The 20676-nt window shown below is 55.8% G+C and overlaps 2 protein-coding genes and 1 long non-coding RNA gene across 3 annotated transcripts in view; 2 read left to right on the top strand and 1 right to left on the bottom strand.

Moving 5' to 3' along the window:
• The window catches only part of LOC145529710 (uncharacterized), a 25207-nt gene extending 4531 nt beyond the window's left edge, over positions 1-20676 (bottom strand). The window contains exons 1-3 of the long non-coding RNA XR_014071299.1: positions 20495-20676; positions 12850-12961; positions 5206-5317 (exon numbers count right to left, since the gene is read on the bottom strand). This is a non-coding gene — a long non-coding RNA (uncharacterized LOC145529710). The remainder of the gene's footprint in view (positions 1-5205; positions 5318-12849; positions 12962-20494) is intronic.
• Positions 921-3865, top strand: LOC145530108 (uncharacterized). The gene is made up of 3 exons (XM_081550941.1): positions 921-961; positions 1950-2260; positions 2511-3865. Exons 1-3 carry the CDS (start codon positions 921-923, stop codon positions 3137-3139), a joined length of 981 nt encoding a protein of 326 aa, XP_081407067.1. The 3' UTR covers positions 3140-3865.
• Positions 16673-18452, top strand: LOC145529678 (uncharacterized). Its single transcript, XM_081550279.1, has 3 exons — positions 16673-16837; positions 17237-17549; positions 17800-18452. The coding sequence occupies exons 1-3, from the start codon at positions 16703-16705 to the stop codon at positions 18426-18428; spliced, it is 1077 nt and encodes a 358-aa protein (XP_081406405.1). The 5' UTR covers positions 16673-16702; the 3' UTR covers positions 18429-18452.

Below are 20676 nucleotides of genomic sequence, written 5' to 3'. Positions count from 1 at the left end.
ACCTCAATATCGGGGAAAAACCTCACCCTAAAGACTGATGTCATGAGATAGCTAGAAAGAAGCGTAGGTCAAAGGCTCCTTAACATCAGAGTCTCCTTGCCATTTGCTGGGCGGAGGTAGAAATGGGTCTCTTCAAGTAAGGGAAAGAGGGAAACGAAGTACACCAATGGGTTTCCATCCAATGGAACCTCTTCACAACAGAGAAGCTAAGCATTCACACATGCAAAAGATAGGAAACGGAACATGAGAGACTCCTTGCAAGTGGTGTATCTGAGAAGGGGTTCATATGGAAAGAGATGAAGAATGCACAGCACTCAGATTCCAAGACACACCACCACCACCCTTGACCCTTCCCCCATGACCAACTCCGACCTAAAGCCTTTCTCTCCCTCTAACCCATCCCTAAAACATAACCCTCATCTAATCATATACATGTGCATTCCTAGCATGCATCCATCCACACACGAGAGAGAAAGAGGAAGACACAGACTGAATCGAGAAAGGAAAAGAGAGGGACACAGCCAGAGAGAGACACGGAACCAAAGAGAGGAAAGGAGTCGATGGTCCAGACTTTTCATCAATCTGTCTCGAAGGTAGAAGCAATGACAGCGCCCATCCACCCCAGAAGGGGGAAAAGGACGGAAGGTTTGGAGAGGAAAAGACAAGAATGCAGGGAGCCATTAGAAGCTCAGCCACCCGCAGAAGCCGAGCTGGGACACTTGAACAGAATCTCAATGGAAACAGAGGACCAGAAAGTTGGCTACTCTTTTCTATAAGAGAGGGAGACCTTCGAGTCTTCCTTTCGGGCCTCCAACTTGGATGCGGGGTCTCAAAACAGTCAGGAGGGGCGGTGCCTTTTCCTGGGTACCACGGCGCATCCAGGCCTCGTTCTGCCCCATTCTGTGCTGTGTCAGCCCTGGATGGAGTCTTCCTTTCTGAAGTCTCGGCGCACAAGCTCCACGTGATATCGGCCCCAGGTGGAGAGGCACGGAGCTGCTCGTAGGCCGACAGACCTAGGAAACAGATGGGAGAATGACCCCCACTCTGCAGATGGAGAGACTGGGGAAACCCTGAGGGGCATATGCTTGTCCAGGGCCACACCACTTATGAGAAGAAGGAGCCTGGTCTGAGAGCAGCGGGGTCCTCGGAGCTCAGGCCCTGGCTGCACCCAGGCCTCCCCAGGGCTGTGGGCTGGGCTGTGTGGCTGTCACTGTGCCTGCACATGGCCTAAGGGGGGTGGTCGAGCAGTCAGAAACCCAGAGATTCCCTTGGGAAGTTTTGGGGAAGGGACCTCAGCACGAACCCCAGGAAATGATGTCACCTGCCGGCAACAGAACCCAACAGAACCCGCAACCCGGGTATCCAGGCCTCCAGAGCGGAGAGGAGCCCCCAGCCAGATCTCTTGCTGCCAGGATGTTCTGCTGTTTGCCCCTGCCCAGAGGCCGGGGCCTCAGGAGAGCTCACAGGCAGTGTGCGTGGGCACCCTGTCGACGTTGGCTCAGGGCACCCCCGAGAGGCCTCTGGCCCTCTGCCCGGAGAAACAGAAAGGTAACACGGGGAGCCCCAGGCCGGGCCAGGCCACCTCTCCCATGCCACCCGGAAACACCGGGTCCTTTGCCTGTGTGTGTGGATGCGGGTTTCTCGGGGTGTGTCTCCCTCAAGGAAGCCCAGGCGGATGTGGGGTCAGAAGCCTGCGGACCAGTTGTGTCCACACCCCAGGGGAGAGCGGGCTGGCTGGGATGGGGAGAGTGCGGGCAGCGCCGGCCGCCCAGGCTGACCTCACACCCTCAGGTGGGTCTCTTTCCTCCCGGGTGGGGATCTGAGCAGACACACGTCTCTGACCCTTCTGGGAAGAGAAGTTCGAGCAGGCAGAAGCAGCGGCTCCACTGGCCAGGCCCAGCTCGGAAAACTCCCAGCACGGCTGGCTGACGGTCACTGTCGTTGCAGAGCTTCCCACGTGATGAGGCCGAGGACGGGGACACCCCGTCCACCTCCCGGAGGGAGGGGTCGGAGCACCACCCCCCCGCCCGTGAGGCCCAGTGCAGGCTCCAGGTGAGCGTGCCCACGGAGGCATCAGCCCCACCGGGGGCGAAGCGGAGGCGGGGAAGGCCTGCTGCCGAGACACCGCCCAGGATACACCCGGCGGCCCAGTCTGAGGCTGCCACGGAGCTCAGCACACCCGGCTCCGACCCAGAGTCCCGAGAACCCCGGCCTCTGAGGCAGCAGGAGGACCTGGAGCCCAGCACGCCAGAGCACAGAGGTGAGGACGCTGGGGCTGGTGCACGGGAGTGTGTGGGGAGGGGGTGCTGAGCTACACAGGGACGAGTCCCCGAAAGATGCTGCTGGGCCTGCAGCAAGCGCTGGCCTCACACCCCCACCCCCATCTTGCACACTTCAGTCCCAAAAGACATCCGACCCTGGGTATTCTTTGGGAATCTCTTGGAAGCTTTCTGTCCCGGGATACGCACATGCCAAGGCTGGCCTGTGGGCAAACTTTGCTTCTCCCCCAGCTCTAGCACTGGCCTCCAACTGGAACCAGGCTCCACTTCCCAGACCTGTGCCTATAGAGGTGGTGGCTCCAGGTGCAGGACCCAGGGATCCACCGAGGGCAGATGGAGAACCGAGACTTGCCCTCGCAGAGACACCAGGCCAGCTGGGTACTGGCCAGCACACCGGGCAGATCGCATCTCCGTGCCTGCAGGACCCCCAGCCCCAGGCACTGATGTCCCACCCCCTCAGCCAGAACCTCCACCTCCACGTGCACCTGTACCTGCTCGGGCTTTGGCAGGAGAACCCGAGGCAGAGGAGGAGTCACCGCCTCGGCAGGGAGAGCCTGCCCTGGTTCCCGCGCAACACCCAGACGCCGACGATGACTCACCCGCCCCTGCAGGAAGAACGAGCCCCCGCTCTGGACAGAGACCCAGAGCCCTTGCCGGAAACACCACGTCCAGGGGAGCGGTCGGCTCTGCAGCCTCCATCCCTGTCTGCTCACCGTGGACGCCGGCAACTCGGTCTGCCCCCAGGGGACATGGAGTTCCTTTCCCCTGAACTGCTTTGCATTTGGTTTGTTTCCACCTTTCTGGTGATGTTTTACTTTTTGTATGGTTTCGTCTATTTTTGTTGGTTAAGTTGGGATTAGTAAACTTTTTCATCATTGTTGCAATTTGGGAACACTGTTGTGTAACTCTGGTGATACTGTGTTACCATCACCACTCTGTAGTTTCAGACCCGTTCGATCTTTATGCCCCACCCGCCAACAAAGCCTGGGTTCAAGGCAAGCAGGCCCTGTTCATCCCTCCCCCCGATCCTGACCACAATTTCATCTTTTCTTTCTGCATTCCTTCCTATATTCTTGGTGTCCCCAATCAATGACTCTCAGTGAAATGACTGAAGGAGTTTTTTTCGGACTCTCCACCTACTGTAAGACTCCATTGGAGAGTTCTCATTTTTATGTCATTTGAACTAGCCTTTGATAGCTGAAAGGACGGTGTACGTCCTTTCAAGATATCATGTGCCAAACGAAGCCCTTTTGGCAAATGCCATCATTATCTCCAGGCAGGCATTGCTGTTTGAAGGGTGACATCTCAGCCAGAAGGCAGAGGCTGAGCTCCTCTTGTTGCACCAGCTCCCAAAAGAAGCCAAGAAAGGGAGCTGGAACAACAAACCACCCCAACGCCCAGGAAAGCGTTCTTCACGACAGAAGGCTAGCAAATGACCCAACAACCTTGTGGCCCAGAACCCCTCTAGAAAAATCACTGTTCCATACAAAAGAGAAACACATGGGAAGTTCCAAGGAGAGGCAATGCCCATGGCCAGTGTACTTTAGAGACGGCCTGACTGCTCCGGGGAAGACACGCACCGACGGAACCCCTTGGGAAACAGCAGTGAGAGTCCTCACCGTCGTAAGGGTTTCCTCTGGGGACAACCTGCCCTGGGCACCACATGAGGGAGCAGACCGGCTTCTCTTCCTCTGCCCCCACACCATTCACTCATGAAGGCAGCTCAGCTGTTCTCATGCCCTGCCTGCCTGCCTGCCTGCCTGGCTCATCCGTGAGCTGTGACCACCTCCAGGGCAGGACTCCACCTTCTCCTCTCTGTGTACCGTGAATCTGCACACAGTGGGCTTTCAGAACCTTAGGAGACTTGAGCCATTCCCACTCGAGCCAGAACCCTCCCCAGGAAGGAAAACAGCTGTGGAGTCATTTTGGCCCCAGCACTTTTTCCCAAACCCTGGCGGCTCCTACAGCCTCTACGGTGTGAAGAGGGAGGTCCCTTTTGACAGAGCTTTCTGGCTGTCAGATCGAAGCTGTTGTTTCACTGTCAGCTGTGTCTCTGCCGTTGCAGCCAGGTGGGCCACGCTGCTCCAAAGGAGCTCACAAGCTGAGTGGCAAGGGAGGTATTGAGAGGACAGGGATGGCTACAACGTGCTGCAAACTGAGTGAGGGTCCCCGCAATCCTCAGCAAAGGTCTGTGGTGTGCAAGTGGGGAGTAGAGGGCCCCCAAGTTCCAAAGGAAGGGAGGTACTCGGGAGATAAAGCCCTTGGCTGCTGTGGTAGCAGCTGCAGATGGCAGCTCGTCCACAGTGCACTTCGAATGAGGTCATATGAGCGGGACTCTGGAAATGGCTCCGAAATCCAGAGAAAGGGGTCAGGGTATGTGGGAATCCGGCGGGGGTGGGGGGTGGATGAAGGAAGGTGTCCTTCCTCTCTCCAGTGCAATTTGGTTTGGTGAGTCTCAAAGCTACCAGATGGCACTTCCCAAGTCAGGCCCCCGCAGGAATCAGGGTGGGCTGCGTGCCTCGGCCCCTGCCACAGGGACAAGCCACACCAGTGGCCTCCCTGAGCTCAAATGGCCGGATCTGGGGGTTCCGTCTGGGTGCACACCTCCTGGCTGTGGCCAAGTTCCCCCCTTCTCTGAGCACCAGCTTCATCATCCTCTCGAATGAGGACATCGATTGCTACCTTGGCACGTTACTCTCTTCATCCTGTGAAGACTCATTAGGCTTATCCTACAATTACTAGCTGGCCCGAAGAGATATCTCCTGAATCCAGATTAAGCTGGAGTCTCCCAGGCTCATCTGGCATGTCTTCCCTGAAGTCTGCCAAAACCCACACCCTTGCATTTCCAGGGACTCCCCTTAGCCGGCTGGGCAGAAAACCCAGCATGGTTCAAACAAGCTGACAGACAAGCGGGAGAGGACTCAACGGGCAGACGGCCTCCGTCAGGTCTCGGGTGGAGCTCTGGGACCACAGCAGCAACGGGCCATCCCAGCCCCTGGGCTCAGCAGCGCCCTCATTCTCAGGCCGGCGGCTCTGCCCTGAGGGGAGCAGGAAGGTCACCAACTGCCGCAGGCGGACCTCAAGCCCCTCCCACTGCTGGAGCCTGACCTCCCCCGGCCCCACCCCTTCCCCTACCCCAGCAGGACGAGAGCTCGTCTTCCCCTGGCTTCCAACGTGAGGCCCGGCCCTGGGCCCCGATTGGGCACTGCCCCAGTCCGGAGCCAATCACAGTGGCCAGGGAGCTGGAACGCACCGATTGGCCAGGGCCAGGTCATGTGACCATGCTCCCCAGGAAACACAAATATTACCAAGATACCCTAACAAACCAATGAACAAAATTATCCAGTAAAGGCAAACCGTACTTTTTAATGAGGCCAATGTCACAGAAAAAAAAAAAAAATGCTTCACAATGAACTGCTCAAGGAAGCTACTAAATAAACTTTCAGAAAAGTTAAGTAGTTTTTTTTGTTTTTTAATAGGTTGACGGAGAGCTATACCTTTTCCATCTATGTGAATTTAGGTTTAAACTAGATTTCCCTTGGCTATTATATACGACAAAAAAAACCCCACATCACGCCCTTTCACTCCCCCCACCCCCCAAAAGTGTTTTAGTCTATTGAGTTTTTGTGTCCTCAGTTGTGTCTGATTCACGGCAACTCACGAACTCTACACAGCCAGGCTCTTCCGTCCATGGAATTCAGGGCAATTTTTTTCTGTCACAGTAAATGCCCACCCTGGGTGATCCAAAGGCAAGGGCTCAGAGGCTCCTGAGAGTCTAACTCCTTTCAGCCGAGCACAGAGCTGGCTCCTCACTGGGATGCCTGTGGCCTGGGGCTCCCAGAGGGGAGAGCAGCACTCGCCCCACCGTGTGGTCACTGCTGGAAGTGCAGGCTGCTCCTCACTCCCCCTTGACAGTGTCCCTGACGGCGGAACAGTGGGAATCTACTCAAGGTGGAAATGCAAACTCCCATGCAACCAAACTTCCCACAAGGTCTCCAAAACCACTCAGGAACAGGGAATTGGAAACTGCAGGGCATGACATGAATGGAGATGGAGACTTGACACCTTACACCGAGTTCACTTCCAGTTATCCCTAGACAAAGTTTCCATGAAAACTTGTCACAAATCTAGAAGAACAATGAGCAGAAACCGGACACGTGCTTTGAGTCTTCACACACAAAACTAAAAGGCAGTCCACAAAACAACCCAGAGAATACAGTGGACTTTGCAAAATCAAAGATATCTACTGTGGGAAAGACCTCATTACAAAAGCAAAAGACAGGTCATACATCGCGAGACGAATGAGTGGAAACACAAAGCTTCTCAAGGATGTGTCTCCAAACAGACAAAGAACACCAACACAACAAGCCTGTGAAAACTAGGGAAAGGTCTGAAGGGACACCAGACTGAGGAAGACACACACAGAGTATCCCGGATGATGTCCAGCACTGAGGGCCTGAAGAAACAACAGTCTAGTTGCACTCCCTCAGGCCTGTGTGACCCTGGATGAGGCCTCTGTTTCCCGGTGGCTCTGAGAGATGGACAGGGAGGAAGGGGAAGAGAAATCACTTGCATTTCTAATACTCAAAGCAAAGTCTTCCAATGAGAAGGGAATTATCACCCCCACTGACAATGCCATTCACTGAAGTGATACCCACGAGTCCATCTAACCCAGAAGGGAAGGAAGGACCTGTTCTCACCAAACGGCGAGAGATGGAAGAAGGAAGATCAAGCCCACACCAATCACTGGAAAGAGAAGCTGTGCTCAGGGCTTGAAAGAATTCCTATTGGGAAAATGATGTCACAGCCCCACAAGGCAATCCACAGCTTGGACGCTATTCCTCCCCAAATGCCAATGCATTGTCGCACCGAACAAAGAATTGCAAAAGGGGTTACGGAAACAGAAAAGAGCCTAAATTGTCAATACAATCCGACGAAAAAGCCCCGATACGGACATCCAAGGTTGTGTGAGAGGAAATTAGACGACCAAACTAGGATCCTCAGGAGAGTATCGGAGAAGGCGATGGCGACCCACGCCAGTACTCTTGCCTGGAAAATGCCCTGGACGGAGGAGCCTGGTAGGCTGCAGGCCATGGGGTCGCGCAGAGTCAGACACGACTGAAGTGACTTAGCCGCAGCGGCAGCAGCAGGACAGTATGCTATTGGGAATACAACAACACACACAGATCCAGATCGATGGAATAAAGTTGAGGGTCCAGAAACAAACCCCGGCATCCATGGTCAACTCATCTCTGACACAGAAGGGGAGAATATCCAAATGGGAACAAGAAAGCCTCTTCAATAAATGGCCATGGGAAAACCAGACAGCTACATCTGAAGAACGCTATTGGTTTTGATCTCACACCACCTCAATATCGGGGAAAAACCTCACCCTAAAGACTGATGTCATGAGATAGCTAGAAAGAAGCGTAGGTCAAAGGCTCCTTAACATCAGAGTCTCCTTGCCATTTGCTGGGCGGAGGTAGAAATGGGTCTCTTCAAGTAAGGGAAAGAGGGAAACGAAGTACACCAATGGGTTTCCATCCAATGGAACCTCTTCACAACAGAGAAGCTAAGCATTCACACATGCAAAAGATAGGAAACGGAACATGAGAGACTCCTTGCAAGTGGTGTATCTGAGAAGGGGTTCATATGGAAAGAGACGAAGAATGCACAGCACTCAGATTCCAAGAAACACCACCACCACCCTTGACCCTTCCCCCATGACCAACTCCAACCTAAAGCCTTTCTCTCCCTCTAACCCATCCCTAAAACATAACCCTCATCTAATCATATACATGTGCATTCCTAGCATCCATCCATCCACACACGAGAGAGAAAGAGGAAGACACAGACTGAATCGAGAAAGGAAAAGAGAGGGACACAGCCAGAGAGAGACACGGAACCAAAGAGAGGAAAGGAGTCGATGGTCCAGACTTTTCATCAATCTGTCTCGAAGGTAGAAGCAATGACAGCGCCCATCCACCCCAGAAGGGGGAAAAGGACGGAAGGTTTGGAGAGGAAAAGACAAGAACGCAGGGAGCCCTTAGAAGCTCACCCACCCGCAGAAGCCGAGCTGGGACACTTGAACAGAATCTCAATGGAAACAGAGGACCAGAAAGTTGGCTACTCTTTTCTATAAGAGAGGGAGACCTTCGAGTCTTCCTTTTGGGCCTCCAACTTGGATGCGGGGTCTCAAAACAGTCAGGAGGGGCGGTGCCTTTTCCTGGGTACCACGGCGCATCCAGGCCTCGTTCTGCCCCATTCTGTGCTGTATCAGCCCTGGATGGAGTCTTTCTTTCTGAAGTCTCGGCGCACAAGCTCCACGTGATATCGGCCCCAGGTGGAGAGGCACGGAGCTGCTCGTAGGCCGACAGACCTAGGAAACAGATGGGAGAATGACCCCCACTCTGCAGATGGAGAGACTGGGGAAACCCTGAGGGGCATATGCTTGTCCAGGGCCACACCACTTATGAGAAGAAGGAGCCTGGTCTGAGAGCAGCGGGGTCCTCGGAGCTCAGGCCCTGGCTGCACCCAGGCCTCCCCAGGGCTGTGGGCTGGGCTGTGTGGCTGTCACTGTGCCTGCACATGGCCTAAGGGGGGTGGTCGAGCAGTCAGAAACCCAGAGATTCCCTTGGGAAGTTTTGGGGAAGGGACCTCAGCACGAACCCCAGGAAATGATGTCACCTGCCGGCAACAGAACCCAACAGAACCCGCAACCCGGGTATCCAGGCCTCCAGAGCGGAGAGGAGCCCCCAGCCAGATCTCTTGCTGCCAGGATGTTCTGCTGTTTGCCCCTGCCCAGAGGCCGGGGCCTCAGGAGAGCTCACAGGCAGTGTGCGTGGGCACCCTGTTGACGTTGGCTCAGGGCACCCCCGAGAGGCCTCTGGCCCTCTGCCCGGAGAAACAGAAAGGTAACACGGGGAGCCCCAGGCCGGGCCAGGCCACCTCTCCCATGCCACCCGGAAACACCGGGTCCTTTGCCTGTGTGTGTGGATGCGGGTTTCTCGGGGTGTGTCTCCCTCAAGGAAGCCCAGGCGGATGTGGGGACAGAAGCCTGAGGACAAGTTGTGTCCACACCCCAGGGGAGAGCAGGCTGGCTGGGATGGGGAGAGTGCGGGCAGCGCCGGCCGCCCAGGCTGACCTCACACCCTCAGGTGGGTCTCTTTCCTCCCGGGTGGGGATCTGAGCAGACACACGTCTCTGACCCTTCTGGGAAGAGAAGTTCGAGCAGGCAGAAGCAGCGGCTCCACTGGCCAGGCCCAGCTCGGAAAACTCCCAGCACGGCTGGCTGACGGTCACTGTCGTTGCAGAGCTTCCCACGTGATGAGGCCGAGGACGGGGACACCCCGTCCACCTCCCGGAGGGAGGGGTCGGAGCACCACCCCCCCGCCCGTGAGGCCCAGTGCAGGCTCCAGGTGAGCGTGCCCACGGAGGCATCAGCCCCACCGGGGGCGAAGCGGAGGCGGGGAAGGCCTGCTGCCGAGACACCGCCCAGGATACACCCGGCGGCCCAGTCTGAGGCTGCCACGGAGCTCAGCACACCCGGCTCCGACCCAGAGTCCCGAGAACCCCGGCCTCTGAGGCAGCAGGAGGACCTGGAGCCCAGCACGCCAGAGCACAGAGGTGAGGACGCTGGGGCTGGTGCACGGGAGTGTGTGGGGAGGGGGTGCTGAGCTACACAGGGACGAGTCCCCGAAAGATGCTGCTGGGCCTGCAGCAAGCGCTGGCCTCACACCCCCACCCCCATCTTGCACACTTCAGTCCCAAAAGACATCCGACCCTGGGTATTCTTTGGGAATCTCTTGGAAGCTTTCTGTCCCGGGATACGCACATGCCAAGGCTGGCCTGTGGGCAAACTTTGCTTCTCCCCCAGCTCTAGCACTGGCCTCCAACTGGAACCAGGCTCCACTTCCCAGACCTGTGCCTACAGAGGTGGTGGCTCCAGGTGCAGGACCCAGGGATCCACCGAGGGCAGATGGAGAACCGAGACTTGCCCTCGCAGAGACACCAGGCCAGCTGGGTACTGGCCAGCACACCGGGCAGATCGCATCTCCGTGCCTGCAGGACCCCCAGCCCCAGGCACTGATGTCCCACCCCCTCAGCCAGAACCTCCACCTCCACGTGCACCTGTACCTGCTCGGGCTTTGGCAGGAGAACCCGAGGCAGAGGAGGAGTCACCGCCTCGGCAGGGAGAGCCTGCCCTGGCTCCCGCGCAACACCCAGACGCCGACGATGACTCACCCGCCCCTGCAGGAAGAACGAGCCCCCGCTCTGGACAGAGACCCAGAGCCCTTGCCGGAAACACCACGTCCAGGGGAGCGGTCGGCTCTGCAGCCTCCATCCCTGTCTGCTCACCGTGGACGCCGGCAACTCGGTCTGCCCCCAGGGGACATGGAGTTCCTTTCCCCTGAACTGCTTTGCATTTGGTTTGTTTCCACCTTTCTGGTGATGTTTTACTTTTTGTATGGTTTCGTCTATTTTTGTTGGTTAAGTTGGGATTAGTAAACTTTTTCATCATTGTTGCAATTTGGGAACACTGTTGTGTAACTCTGGTGATACTGTGTTACCATCACCACTCTGTAGTTTCAGACCCGTTCGATCTTTATGCCCCACCCGCCAACAAAGCCTGGGTTCAAGGCAAGCAGGCCCTGTTCATCCCTCCCCCCGATCCTGACCACAATTTCATCTTTTCTTTCTGCATTCCTTCCTATATTCTTGGTGTCCCCAATCAATGACTCTCAGTGAAATGACTGAAGGAGTTTTTTTCGGACTCTCCACCTACTGTAAGACTCCATTGGAGAGTTCTCATTTTTATGTCATTTGAACTAGCCTTTGATAGCTGACAGGACGGTGTACGTCCTTTCAAGATATCATGTGCCAAACGAAGCCCTTTTGGCAAATGCCATCATTATCTCCAGGCAGGCATTGCTGTTTGAAGGGTGACATCTCAGCCAGAAGGCAGAGGCTGAGCTCCTCTTGTTGCACCAGCTCCCAAAAGAAGCCAAGAAAGGGAGCTGGAACAACAAACCACCCCAACGCCCAGGAAAGCGTTCTTCACGACAGAAGGCTAGCAAATGACCCAACAACCTTGTGGCCCAGAACCCCTCTAGAAAAATCACTGTTCCACACAAAAGAGAAACACATGGGAAGTTCCAAGGAGAGGCAATGCCCATGGCCAGTGTACTTTAGAGACGGCCTGACCGCTCCGGGGAAGACACGCACCGACGGAACCCCTTGGGAAACAGCAGTGAGAGTCCTCACCGTCGTAAGGGTTTCCTCTGGGGACAACCTGCCCTGGGCACCACATGAGGGAGCAGACCGGCTTCTCTTCCTCTGCCCCCACACCATTCACTCATGAAGGCAGCTCAGCTGTTCTCATGCCCTGCCTGCCTGCCTGCCTGCCTGGCTCATCCGTGAGCTGTGACCACCTCCAGGGCAGGACTCCACCTTCTCCTCTCTGTGTACCGTGAATCTGCACACAGTGGGCTTTCAGAACCTTAGGAGACTTGAGCCATTCCCACTCGAGCCAGAACCCTCCCCAGGAAGGAAAACAGCTGTGGAGTCATTTTGGCCCCAGCACCGGTTCCCAAACCCTGGCGGCTCCTACAGCCTCTACGGTGTGAAGAGGGAGGTCCCTTTTGACAGAGCTTTCCGGCTGTCAGATCGAAGCTGTTGTTTCACTGTCAGCTGTGTCTCTGCCGTTGCAGCCAGGTGGGCCACGCTGCTCCAAAGGAGCTCACAAGCTGAGTGGCAAGGGAGGTATTGAGAGGACAGGGATGGCTACAACGTGCTGCAAACTGAGTGAGGGTCCCCACAATCCTCAGCAAAGGTCTGTGGTGTGCAAGTGGGGAGTAGAGGGCCCCCAAGTTCCAAAGGAAGGGAGGTACTCGGGAGATAAAGCCCTTGGCTGCTGTGGTAGCAGCTGCAGATGGCAGCTCGTCCACAGTGCACTTCGAATGAGGTCATATGAGCGGGACTCTGGAAATGGCTCCGAAATCCAGAGAAAGGGGTCAGGGTATGTGGGAATCCGGCGGGGGTGGGGGGTGGATGAAGGAAGGTGTCCTTCCTCTCTCCAGTGCAATTTGGTTTGGTGAGTCTCAAAGCTACCAGATGGCACTTCCCAAGTCAGGCCCCCGCAGGAATCAGGGTGGGCTGCGTGCCTCGGCCCCTGCCACAGGGACAAGCCACACCAGTGGCCTCCCTGAGCTCAAATGGCCGGATCTGGGGGTTCCGTCTGGGTGCACACCTCCTGGCTGTGGCCAAGTTCCCCCCTTCTCTGAGCACCAGCTTCATCATCCTCTCGAATGAGGACATCGATTGCTACCTTGGCACGTTACTCTCTTCATCCTGTGAAGACTCATTAGGCTTATCCTACAATTACTAGCTGGCCCGAAGAGATATTTCCTGAATCCAGATTAAGCTGGAGTCTCCCAGGCTCATCTGGCATGTCTTCCCTGAAGTCTGCCAAAACCCACACCCTTGCATTTCCAGGGACTCCCCTTAGCCGGCTGGGCAGAAAACCCAGCATGGTTCAAACAAGCTGACAGACAAGCGGGAGAGGACTCACGGGCAGACGGCCTCCCTCAGGTCTCGGGTGGAGCTCTGGGACCACAGCAGCAACGGGCCATCCCAGCCCCTGGGCTCAGCAGCGCCCTCATTCTCAGGCCGGCGGCTCTGCCCTGAGGGGAGCAGGAAGGTCACCAACTGCCGCAGGCGGACCTCAAGCCCCTCCCACTGCTGGAGCCTGACCTCCCCCGGCCCCACCCCTTCCCCTACCCCAGCAGGACGAGAGCTCGTCTTCCCCTGGCTTCCAACGTGAGGCCCGGCCCTGGGCCCCGATTGGGCACTGCCCCAGTCCGGAGCCAATCACAGTGGCCAGGGAGCTGGAACGCACCGATTGGCCAGGGCCAGGTCATGTGACCATGCTCCCCAGGAAACACAAATATTACCAAGATACCCTAACAAACCAATGAACAAAATTATCCAGTAAAGGCAAACCGTACTTTTTAATGAGGCCAATGTCACAGAAAAAAAAAAAAAATGCTTCACAATGAACTGCTCAAGGAAGCTACTAAATAAACTTTCAGAAAAGTTAAGTAGTTTTTTTTTTTTTTTAATAGGGTGACGGAGAGCTATACCTTTCCTATCTATGTGAATTTAGGTTTAAACTAGATTTCCCTTGGCTATTATATACGACAAAAAAAACCCCACATCACCCCCTTTCACTCCCCCCACCCCCCAAAAGTGTTTTAGTCTATTGAGTTTTTGTGTCCTCAGTTGTGTCTGATTCACGGCAACTCACGAACTCTACACAGCCAGGCTCTTCCGTCCATGGAATTCAGGGCAATTTTTTTCTGTCACAGTAAATGCCCACCCTGGGTGATCCAAAGGCAAGGGCTCAGAGGCTCCTGAGAGTCTAACTCCTTTCAGCTGAGCACAGAGCTGGCTCCTCACTGGGATGCCTGTGGCCTGGGGCTCCCAGAGGGGAGAGCAGCACTCGCCCCACCGTGTGGTCACTGCTGGAAGTGCAGGCTGCTCCTCACTCCCCCTTGACAGTGTCCCTGAGGGCGGAACAGTGGGAATCTACTCAAGGTGGAAATGCAAACTCCCATGCAACCAAACTTCCCACAAGGTCTCCAAAACCACTCAGGAACAGGGAATTGGAAACTGCAGGGCATGACATGAATGGAGATGGAGACTTGACACCTTACACCGAGTTCACTTCCAGTTATCCCTAGACAAAGTTTCCATGAAAACTTGTCACAAATCTAGAAGAACAATGAGCAGAAACCGGACACGTGCTTTGAGTCTTCACACACAAAACTAAAAGGCAGTCCACAAAACAACCCAGAGAATACAGTGGACTTTGCAAAATCAAAGATATCTACTGTGGGAAAGACCTCATTACAAAAGCAAAAGACAGGTCATACATCGCGAGACGAATGAGTGGAAACACAAAGCTTCTCAAGGATGTGTCTCCAAACAGACAAAGAACACCAACACAACAAGCCTGTGAAAACTAGGGAAAGGTCTGAAGGGACACCAGACTGAGGAAGACACACACAGAGTATCCCGGATGATGTCCAGCACTGAGGGCCTGAAGAAACAACAGTCTAGTTGCACTCGCTCAGGCCTGTGTGACCCTGGATGAGGCCTCTGTTTCCCGGTGGCTCTGAGAGATGGACAGGGAGGAAGGGGAAGAGAAATCACTTGCATTTCTAATACTCACAGCAAAGTCTTCCAATGAGAAGGGAATTATCACCCCCACTGACAATGCCATTCACTGAAGTGATACCCACGAGTCCATCTAACCCAGAAGGGAAGGAAGGACCTGTTCTCACAAAACGGCGAGAGATGGAAGAAGGAAGATCAAGCCCACACCAATCACTGGAAAGAGAAGCTGTGCTCAGGGCTTGAAAGAATTCCTATTGGGAAAATGATGTCACAGCCCCACAAGGCAATCCACAGCTTCGATGCTATTCCTCCCAAAATGCCAATGCATTGTCGCACCGAACAAAGAATTGCAAAAGGGGTTACGGAAACAGAAAAGAGCCTAAATTGTCAATACAATCCGACGAAAAAGCCCCGATACGGACATCCAAGGTTGTGTGAGAGGAAATTAGACGACCAAACTAGGATCCTCAGGAGAGTATCGGAGAAGGCGATGGCGACCCACGCCAGTACTCTTGCCTGGAAAATGCCCTGGACGGAGGAGCCTGGTAGGCTGCAGGCCATGGGGTCGCGCAGAGTCAGACACGACTGAAGTGACTTAGCCGCAGCGGCAGCAGCAGGACAGTATGCTATTGGGAATACAACAACACACACAGATCCAGATCGATGGAATAAAGTTGAGGGTCCAGAAACAAACCCCGGCATCCATGGTCAACTCATCTGTGACACAGAAGGGGAGAATATCCAAATGGGAACAAGAAAGCCTCTTCAATAAATGGCCATGGGAAAACCAGACAGCTACATCTGAAGAACGCTATTGGTTTTGATCTCACACCACCTCAATATCGGGGAAAAACCTCACCCTAAAGACTGATGTCATGAGATAGCTAGAAAGAAGCGTAGGTCAAAGGCTCCTTAACATCAGAGTCTCCTTGCCATTTGCTGGGCGGAGGTAGAAATGGGTCTCTTCAAGTAAGGGAAAGAGGGAAACGAAGTACACCAATGGGTTTCCATCCAATGGAACCTCTTCACAACAGAGAAGCTAAGCATTCACACATGCAAAAGATAGGAAACGGAACATGAGAGACTCCTTGCAAGTGGTGTATCTGAGAAGGGGTTCATATGGAAAGAGACGAAGAATGCACAGCACTCAGATTCCAAGAAACACCACCACCACCCTTGACCCTTCCCCCATGACCAACTCCGACCTAAAGCCTTTCTCTCCCTCTAACCCATCCCTAAAACATAACCCTCATCTAATCATATACATGTGCATTCCTAGCATCCATCCATCCACACACGAGAGAGAAAGAGGAAGACACAGACTGAATCGAGAAAGGAAAAGAGAGGGACACAGCCAGAGAGAGACACGGAACCAAAGAGAGGAAAGGAGTCGATGGTCCAGACTTTTCATCAATCTGTCTCGAAGGTAGAAGCAATGACAGCGCCCATCCACCCCAGAAGGGGGAAAAGGACGGAAGGTTTGGAGAGGAAAAGACAAGAACGCAGGGAGCCATTAGAAGCTCAGCCACCCGCAGAAGCCGAGCTGGGACACTTGAACAGAATCTCAATGGAAACAGAGGACCAGAAAGTTGGCTACTCTTTTCTATAAGAGAGGGAGACCTTCGAGTCTTCCTTTCGGGCCTCCAACTTGGATGCGGGGTCTCAAAACAGTCAGGAGGGGCGGTGCCTTTTCCTGGGTACCACGGCGCATCCAGGCCTCGTTCTGCCCCATTCTGTGCTGTATCAGCCCTGGATGGAGTCTTTCTTTCTGAAGTCTCGGCGCACAAGCTCCACGTGATATCGGCCCCAGGTGGAGAGGCACGGAGCTGCTCGTAGGCCGACAGACCTAGGAAACAGATGGGAGAATGACCCCCACTCTGCAGATGGAGAGACTGGGGAAACCCTGAGGGGCATATGCTTGTCCAGGGCCACACCACTTATGAGAAGAAGGAGCCTGGTCTGAGAGCAGCGGGGTCCTCGGAGCTCAGGCCCTGGCTGCACCCAGGCCTCCCCAGGGCTGTGGGCTGGGCTGTGTGGCTGTCACTGTGCCTGCACATGGCCTAAGGGGGGTGGTCGAGCAGTCAGAAACCCAGAGATTCCCTTGGGAAGTTTTGGGGAAGGGACCTCAGCACGAACCCCAGGAAATGATGTCACCTGCCGGCAACAGAACCCAACAGAACCCGCAACCCGGGTATCCAGGCCTCCAGAGCGGAGAGGAGCCCCCAGCCAGATCTCTTGCTGCCAGGATGTTCTGCTGTTTGCCCCTGCCCAGAGGCCGGGGCCTCAGGAGAGCTCACAGGCAGTGTGCGTGGGCACCCTGTCGACGTTGGCTCAGGGCACCCCCGAGAGGCCTCTGGCCCTCTGCCCGGAGAAACAGAAAGGTAACACGGGGAGCCCCAGGCCGGGCCAGGCCACCTCTCCCATGCCACCCGGAAACACCGGGTCCTTTGCCTGTGTGTGTGGATGCGGGTTTCTCGGGGTGTGTCTCCCTCAAGGAAGCCCAGGCGGATGTGGGGTCAGAAGCCTGCGGACCAGTTGTGTCCACACCCCAGGGGAGAGCAGGCTGGCTGGGATGGGGAGAGTGCGGGCAGCGCCGGCCGCCCAGGCTGACCTCACACCCTCAGGTGGGTCTCTTTCCTCCCGGGTGGGGATCTGAGCAGACACACGTCTCTGACCCTTCTGGGAAGAGAAGTTCGAGCAGGCAGAAGCAGCGGCTCCACTGGCCAGGCCCAGCTCGGAAAACTCCCAGCACGGCTGGCTGACGGTCACTGTCGTTGCAGAGCTTCCCACGTGATGAGGCCGAGGACGGGGACACCCCGTCCACCTCCCAGAGGGAGGGGTCGGAGCACCACCCCCCCGCCCGTGAGGCCCAGTGCAGGCTCCAGGTGAGCGTGCCCACGGAGGCATCAGCCCCACCGGGGGCGAAGCGGAGGCGGGGAAGGCCTGCTGCCGAGACACCGCCCAGGATACACCCGGCGGCCCAGTCTGAGGCTGCCACGGAGCTCAGCACACCCGGCTCCGACCCAGAGTCCCGAGAACCCCGGCCTCTGAGGCAGCAGGAGGACCTGGAGCCCAGCACGCCAGAGCACAGAGGTGAGGACGCTGGGGCTGGTGCACGGGAGTGTGTGGGGAGGGGGTGCTGAGCTACACAGGGACGAGTCCCCGAAAGATGCTGCTGGGCCTGCAGCAAGCGCTGGCCTCACGCCCCCACCCCCATCTTGCACACTTCAGTCCCGAAAGACATCCGACCCTGGGTATTCTTTGGGAATCTCTTGGAAGCTTTCTGTCCCGGGATACGCACATGCCAAGGCTGGCCTGTGGGCAAACTTTGCTTCTCCCCCAGCTCTAGCACTGGCCTCCAACTGGAACCAGGCTCCACTTCCCAGACCTGTGCCTACAGAGGTGGTGGCTCCAGGTGCAGGACCCAGGGATCCACCGAGGGCAGATGGAGAACCGAGACTTGCCCTCGCAGAGACACCAGGCCAGCTGGGTACTGGCCAGCACACCGGGCAGATCGCATCTCCGTGCCTGCAGGACCCCCAGCCCCAGGCACTGATGTCCCACCCCCTCAGCCAGAACCTCCACCTCCACGTGCGCCTGTACCTGCTCGGGCTTTGGCAGGAGAACCCGAGGCAGAGGAGGAGTCACCGCCTCGGCAGGGAGAGCCTGCCCTGGCTCCCGCGCAACACCCAGACGCCGACGATGACTCACCCGCCCCTGCAGGAAGAACGAGCCCCCGCTCTGGACAGAGACCCAGAGCCCTTGCCGGAAACACCACGTCCAGGGGAGCGGTCGGCTCTGCAGCCTCCATCCCTGTCTGCTCACCGTGGACGCCGGCAACTCGGTCTGCCCCCAGGGGACATGGAGTTCCTTTCCCCTGAACTGCTTTGCATTTGGTTTGTTTCCACCTTTCTGGTGATGTTTTACTTTTTGTATGGTTTCGTCTATTTTTGTTGGTTAAGTTGGGATTAGTAAACTTTTTCATCATTGTTGCAATTTGGGAACACTGTTGTGTAACTCTGGTGATACTGTGTTACCATCACCACTCTGTAGTTTCAGACCCGTTCGATCTTTATGCCCCACCCGCCAACAAAGCCTGGGTTCAAGGCAAGGAGGCCCTGTTCATCCCTCCCCCCGATCCTGACCACAATTTCATCTTTTCTTTCTGCATTCCTTCCTATATTCTTGGTGTCCCCAATCAATGACTCTCAGTGAAATGACTGAAGGAGTTTTTTTCGGACTCTCCACCTACTGTAAGACTCCATTGGAGAGTTCTCATTTTTATGTCATTTGAACTAGCCTTTGATAGCTGACAGGACGGTGTACGTCCTTTCAAGATATCATGTGCCAAACGAAGCCCTTTTGGCAAATGCCATCATTATCTCCAGGCAGGCATTGCTGTTTGAAGGGTGACATCTCAGCCAGAAGGCAGAGGCTGAGCTCCTCTTGTTGCACCAGCTCCCAAAAGAAGCCAAGAAAAGGAGCTGGAACAACAAACCACCCCAACGCCCAGGAAAGCGTTCTTCACGACAGAAGGCTAGCAAATGACCCAACAACCTTGTGGCCCAGAACCCCTCTAGAAAAATCACTGTTCCATACAAAAGAGAAACACATGGGAAGTTCCAAGGAGAGGCAATGCCCATGGCCAGTGTACTTTAGAGACGGCCTGACCGCTCCGGGGAAGACACGCACCGACGGAACCCCTTGGGAAACAGCAGTGAGAGTCCTCACCGTCGTAAGGGTTTCCTCTGGGGACAACCTGCCCTGGGCACCACATGAGGGAGCAGACCGGCTTCTCTTCCTCTGCCCCCACACCACTCACTCATGAAGGCAGCTCAGGTGTTCTCATGCCCTGCCTGCCTGCCTGCCTGCCTGGCTCATCCGTGAGCTGTGACCACCTCCAGGGCAGGACTCCACCTTCTCCTCTCTGTGTACCGTGAATCTGCACACAGTGGGCTTTCAGAACCTTAGGAGACTTGAGCCATTCCCACTCGAGCCAGAACCCTCCCCAGGAAGGAAAACAGCTGTGGAGTCATTTTCGCCCCAGCACTGGTTCCCAAACCCTGGCGGCTCCTACAGCCTCTACGGTGTGAAGAGGGAGGTCCCTTTTGACAGAGCTTTCCGGCTGTCAGATCGAAGCTGTTGTTTCACTGTCAGCTGTGTCTCTGCCGTTGCAGCCAGGTGGGCCACGCTGCTCCAAAGGAGCTCACAAGCTGAGTTGCAAGGGAGGTATTGAGAGGACAGGGATGGCTACAACGTGCTGCAAACTGAGTGAGGGTCCCCGCAATCCTCAGCAAAGGTCTGTGGTGTGCAAGTGGGGAGTAGAGGGCCCCCAAGTTCCAAAGGAAGGGAGGTACTCGGGAGATAAAGCCCTTGGCTGCTGTGGTAGCAGCTGCAGATGGCAGCTCGTCCACAGTGCACTTCGAATGAGGTCATATGAGCGGGACTCTGGAAATGGCTCCGAAATCCAGAGAAAGGGGTCAGGGTATGTGGGAATCCGGCGGGGGTGGGGGGTGGATGAAGGAAGGTGTCCTTCCTCTCTCCAGTGCAATTTGGTTTGGTGAGTCTCAAAGCTACCAGATGGCACTTCCCAAGTCAGGCCCCCGCAGGAATCAGGGTGGGCTGCGTGCCTCGGCCCCTGCCACAGGGACAAGCCACACCAGTGGCCTCCCTGAGCTCAAATGGCCGGATCTGGGGGTTCCGTCTGGGTGCACACCTCCTTGCTGTGGCCAAGTTCCCCCCTTCTCTGAGCACCAGCTTCATCATCCTCTCGAATGAGGACATCGATTGCTACCTTGGCACGTTAATCTCTTCATCCTGTGAAGACTCATTAGGCTTATCCTACAATTACTAGCTGGCCCGAAGAGATATCTCCTGAATCCAGATTAAGCTGGAGTCTCCCAGGCTCATCTGGCATGTCTTCCCTGAAGTCTGCCAAAACCCACACCCTTGCATTTCCAGGGACTCCCCTTAGCCGGCTGGGCAGAAAACCCAGCATGGTTCAAACAAGCTGACAGACAAGCGGGAGAGGACTCAACGGGCAGACGGCCTCCGTCAGGTCTCGGGTGGAGCTCTGGGACCACAGCAGCAACGGGCCATCCCAGCCCCTGGGCTCAGCAGCGCCCTCATTCTCAGGCCGGCGGCTCTGCCCTGAGGGGAGCAGGAAGGTCACCAACTGCCGCAGGCGGACCTCAAGCCCCTCCCACTGCTGGAGCCTGAC

This window comes from Giraffa tippelskirchi, chromosome 12, assembly GCF_054371585.1.
Source record: "Giraffa tippelskirchi isolate mGirTip1 chromosome 12, T2T-mGirTip1v1.2.pri, whole genome shotgun sequence".
NCBI lineage: Eukaryota > Metazoa > Chordata > Mammalia > Artiodactyla > Giraffidae > Giraffa > Giraffa tippelskirchi.
This window is presented reverse-complemented; position numbering and strand designations above follow the sequence as displayed.